Source organism: Cephus cinctus, unplaced genomic scaffold (genome assembly GCF_000341935.2).
Source record: "Cephus cinctus unplaced genomic scaffold, Ccin1 Ccin1_scaffold0057, whole genome shotgun sequence".
In the NCBI taxonomy this organism is placed as follows: Eukaryota; Metazoa; Arthropoda; class Insecta; order Hymenoptera; family Cephidae; genus Cephus; species Cephus cinctus.
The window spans coordinates 4,534-9,828 of NW_014332800.1; the positions used below are offsets into that span (position 1 = coordinate 4,534).

A 5,295-nucleotide genomic window follows, 5' to 3' on the forward strand; every position below is an offset into this window, starting at 1 on the left:
TCAAAAGGATCTTGACACGACAAAATATCAAGTTAACGAAGTAGACAATTCTATTCAATACATACCGTGGAAATTGATTCCCATAGAATTTTCAAGTTTACCAAAGGATTTACCTACTGAAGAATCACTTAAAAATATAATTTTCCCTGATCCGCGAAGACACATCTTAAGAAATTATCACAACTCCAAATCATAAAATTCGATAGGCCTTGTATTAACACGTGGACGTGCTATTAAAGTAGACCGAACCAACGAATCATCCTTTATATTACAAACCTCATTTACGATTGCTCGATTTTCCGGATTTAGCAATCGTAACATTAAAAATTGGTGGCAGCGGTGGGATGGTTTGGTGAGTTCGAAGTGTTATGACGAGACCTGTCACTAGAGCCTATTCGCGATATTTAGAAGGGGTTCAAAGTTTAACAGAACCAGAATTATTAATGTCGCAAGATCAACAAATCCCAATAGTACCATCTATATCAGATGTACCAACGCCTCAGATACAACCATCAACAACCTCTATCTATTTACCACATTCTTCATTGAAAGATGCATTAGAAGGGGTACCAACTTTCGCTGGCTCAAATATGTCTGTTCATACTTTTATCCGAGCTTGTAAAAATGCAAAAGAATTGGTATCACCAGCCGTAATTTCACCATTAGTTAGATTACTCAAAAATAAACTCAGAGGCGAAGCTAGGAAAATGAGCGTCTATGAGGAAATAAACAATTTCGAAGGTTTTATTAACGAGCTAGATTTAATATACTCAGATACCCTCTCAGTTAGAGAATGTGAAGGAGAATTAGCTAAAACGAAGCTAGGAAAATGATCGTCTATGAGGAAATAAATAATTTCAAAGGTTTTATTAACGAGCTAGATTTAATGTACTCAGATACCCTCTCTGTTAGAGAATGTGAATGAGAATTAGCTAAAATATTCCAAGAAGATAACGAAACAATCACATCATTTATCAGTCGTTATCGAGAAACGGTAGATTAGTTAAAAGAAGCGCATCGGAAAAAACTAATTTCTAAAGGAATTATAGTAGATGAAGCAAGACTTAAAAGAAAGATAGATGAACAAACAGCAGAAGGATTTATTCAAAACGTAAATCCAGAAATACTTGTCAGAATACCATCCAACACCCCTCTTGATACGTTATCAAAAGCAATTCTAGCCGTTAGACAAGCTGATAAAAAAACGCAACATTACATGCAACTCAAGAAAGGTATACAAACCCCATCTAACACCAACAAACAAAATAAATCAAAGGAATATAAAGTTACACCTATTCGCACTAGCATTGAGTGTACCTTTTGTAAAAAATTAGGACATAAAGCAGAAGATTCTTATAAACGAAAACGTTCAGTAGGCTTTCAAAATAACCAAAATACAAAAACCGAATCCACTACACCATTAAATTTGAACAATGAACAAGTAGTTTGTCAATATTGCAAGAATGTTGGACATACAATACAAGAATGCCGGAAAAGAGCTTACAATAATTCTCTTAAAGAAAGGACAGTGCCTAGCACATCCGGAAATATTTCGGGAAACGAGCAGTCTTCAGCCGAGGGGCGACGGTCGGAAGACCAAAACAATACGCCCAATAGCTATTCTCGAGGAGTCGCAACAATTCGATCCGGTGACTTCTCTCGAACTCCAACAATAAGATTATTTTCCCCTGAAATAATTGGTTCGTCTACGATAATGATAGATACGAGAGCAGAATTAAATATCATGAAGAGGAAATGCGTTAAACCAGGAACACCAATACTAGACGGCAGACCATATTATCTTAACGGCATTACATCAAATTATGTAGAAACTCAAGGAGAAATCATAGTTCATCTAGAAGAATTCAACACAAGTTTCCACATTGTAGGAGACGATTTTCCAATAGTACAAGATGGAATCATCGGAGAGCCATTCTTTACTAAAAATGAAGCAACAATCAATTTCAAAAAACAACGACTCGAATTCGAAGGACGAGAAATCCTTTTCGAACCTCCGACTTCAGTAGTACTACCAGCTAGAACTAAAATCCAGATCCCTATCAGAATAATAAATCCTGAAATTATACTGGATATGTGCCTCGGTTAGATGGTGGTCCAGACGTTTATCTCGGGAATGCTCTGATAACAAATCATAGAGGTATCGGTTACATTTATGCCATTAACACCTCTGAAGAAGAAATAGAAATCGAAACCCCACAAATTAGGTTATGGGACTTTGAAGAAATTACCAATTCTTACTATTACACTGAATCTATTGAATCTACTATATCCACTGAATCCTCTGAATCTGTTAAATCCCAAGAAGTCCCTAATCAAAAGAGTTTTGAAAATCAATTCAAACATCAAAGTCACAATCATTCAAAAAAATCTAAAGCAGTCAATAAACTCACAGTTGACAACGAAGAACGAAGTTCAAAATTGTTCGAACTTCTCCGCTTAGATCATTTGAACAAAGAAGAAAAAGAGTCGATACAACAAATTGTTAAAGAACATAACGATTATTTCTATATCCCAGGAGAATTCTTAGGAGCGACTACTAAATCCCGTCATCCTATCCGTACGGTATTATAACTTTGCATTCCTCCGGAGCAGTTTGTACAATGGCATTGACATCGCTCTTTGTTCTCGTCAAAATCAACTCGAGCTTAGCGTTTACGACGATCTTGCGATAATCTTCGGCAAAGCCTAGTGTCATACTCAGTGGTATGGATACGTCAAAGTAACCAGCTGCATTGGTCAATTTCTCTCCTTGCATCCAACCAGCATTATCTATCACCGAGCGTTGATCAGGAGTCAGGGAAAGGTAGCCCTTCATGAGACTCGTGAGACCAACGTTCTTATTTCCATCGATCTCTATACCATTTATTTCATAACGAATCTCGTCGAAAAGATGACAAATGCCGTTATTAACCAAGGTTGTGTTTGTAACCGCCGTAGAACCATCTTCCTTCACGAGCTTTCCGTATACATGCAGCGAACTTCTACTCGGTAGTAAACATAAGTCTTGATGTTGGACGGAGATTCGTATTTCATCACTGTTATTGAACGTTGACGATGCGTAAGGCTGGTGTGCATGCGTTTCGCAGTGCGCTATAGACTCATCGAAGGTGATTGGTGTTCGAATATTTAAAGTTTCTTCCTCCATGGTGAGCAGCGGATAAAAATAATGCAGCAGCAGCAGAATGAACGATTTAGTTTCCTCTTCCGACTGGTGTGACCTTGAGCCCCAGATTTCTCAGGAATAACTCGTTTTGAAGTGTTAACGCTTTGCAGCGCGGATGATGACTGATTTCTTTTAGACATATCGGTTCATTATTATAGTCGCTATTATAACTACTACCAATCATTCGGTTATACACGATCCCATTATCACATGGATTTCACGTGTAGTCTTATCGTTATGATTTCTCCTTGAAAATTCACCAAGTCTCCGCCCTGATCGACTATTCGAAGCTGTAGGTGATCTATTGTCTCGCTCGATACTGGGAGGTAAATGACGTGCCACGGCACCTCTATAATCTTATATCCTGGTGTTACAACCGGAAAGAATTCGTGGATGGTATGTACCTTACGTTCGTTTATGTAAGCGCCTGTAGTAATGTTGCATTCGACTCGCAGGGCGTTCACCTTGAGAATGGCTACAGGTACGTCGGATGTATATAATTTATTAGCTTCCAAAACGCGTTGAGTAAAACCCAACAAGCGACCAATCGAATCATCAGGTTGAAAATTGATTTCACGGTTACACTTAATTTTGCTGCACAGGGTATTATTGTTAGGCTTAATACTAATTAGGATATTTTTATCTATCAACGCACTCTGCACATAGTTCTCGATATCCTCTATCTCGTAGCTACCAATGTGTATAACGATAACTTCATCACCCACGTAAAATTTGTTGTGACCAGTGTCCACGTTAGGAATCGAATTAAAGGTTAATAATTCGATGAGCCCCAGAGCATGATTTTTATCTCGAGAAAGTTCGATTGGGAGAAAGTACTGGGCTTCGAGTATAGAAGAATTGCCTGATAAAGTTAACGTGAATGAATCTTCCATGATTGCAAATGCTTGATTAACAATATTACATTATGCAGCATATTTATATAAACGATACTTATTCTTACGATTTAATTGTCCACATAAGAATTTGAGATACAAGTGGCCACATTCGAAAGTATTATAGTTCTGATACCGTTCATAATTATATTTTATACTACCAACGTCAAGATACCTAATGAGATCTAGTGGTGGACGAAGATTACCGAAACTGTCAAAATAAAATACTGAGTCTTTTTTCTTCATGTAGGTGACCCAGTGTGTTCCGGGACCATCCTCATCGTCGAGATTGATGATTGCCGATTCGTATTTGTACGATCCACCTTTTGGCATAGCGTTCCGCATAAAAATTCCACGAAAATGTGAAATATTCATGAGCCTAGCGTACTTGAGCAGATCTGCATCAGTTAACGCTCGACGTGGTAGTTTCACTTCAAGTTTTTTGGCTTTAGATGAATGCCCAGTCCCTTCTTGTAGGGTTTCAAGTACAGTCCTTTGCCTAGCGCGATAGATTCGATCGCATTATTATGTCGTTGGCTTTCCTTCAATTGTTCCTTGATTTCCTTGGCATCGTTCACGGCTTTGGCTATACCTGCTGCACCTCCTGCTAACGCTCAGGCAGCGCTCAGACCCGCAAACATAGGGACGAGAAACGGCAGGAAACCTCCAACTTTGAATGGTACGGGTAGAACACGTGGTGCACGTATATTCTTCTTTCCACCAGCCTGCTTGACAACTGTTTGCGCACCCTTAAGAGCAGACTGAATTACTGCCTGTGCATCGTTGCTTTGTGTCATCGATCGTTTGGCTGCTTCGATAACTTTTCTCAGCGTTATCTTCTTCTTAGGGTTCTTCTTCTTTTTCGTGATACCCATACCGAATTTTGATTTAGTGTTCATTATGTTCGCTACAGACCAGGCAGCTGCCTTCTCACCGATGCTCGCGTCCTTCGCGAAGACACGTTTCCAAGCTTTGTTGGCAAGTATCCCGTCAGCCGCTCCTCTATGTTCAAGGTTTTCCCGATTCTTCGAGTATGCAATATCGTGTTCTTTGCAAGCTGCGTCGAGGGGATTGATACCCAAATCACCTCGTGCGAGTCTTTTCGCTAGTTTTGTACCGAGTCGACAGTATTGATAGCCAGGTATATGTAATTCAACTGGTAGACTGTCGATGATTTTGTTGACTAAGCCTTTACCACTATGGCGCTTCTTTTTTCCC

General features: G+C 39.1%; 1 protein-coding gene across 1 annotated transcript; it reads right to left on the reverse strand.

Moving 5' to 3' along the window:
• Window positions 1-4,505: 4,505 nt before the first annotated feature.
• On the reverse strand, window positions 4,506-4,976 carry LOC112494508. Its single transcript, XM_025086033.1, is given in 2 exon segments — window positions 4,506-4,576; window positions 4,679-4,976. Coding segments are annotated over 2 exon segments (369 nt in total).
• Between the last annotated feature and the right edge of the window lie 319 nt (window positions 4,977-5,295).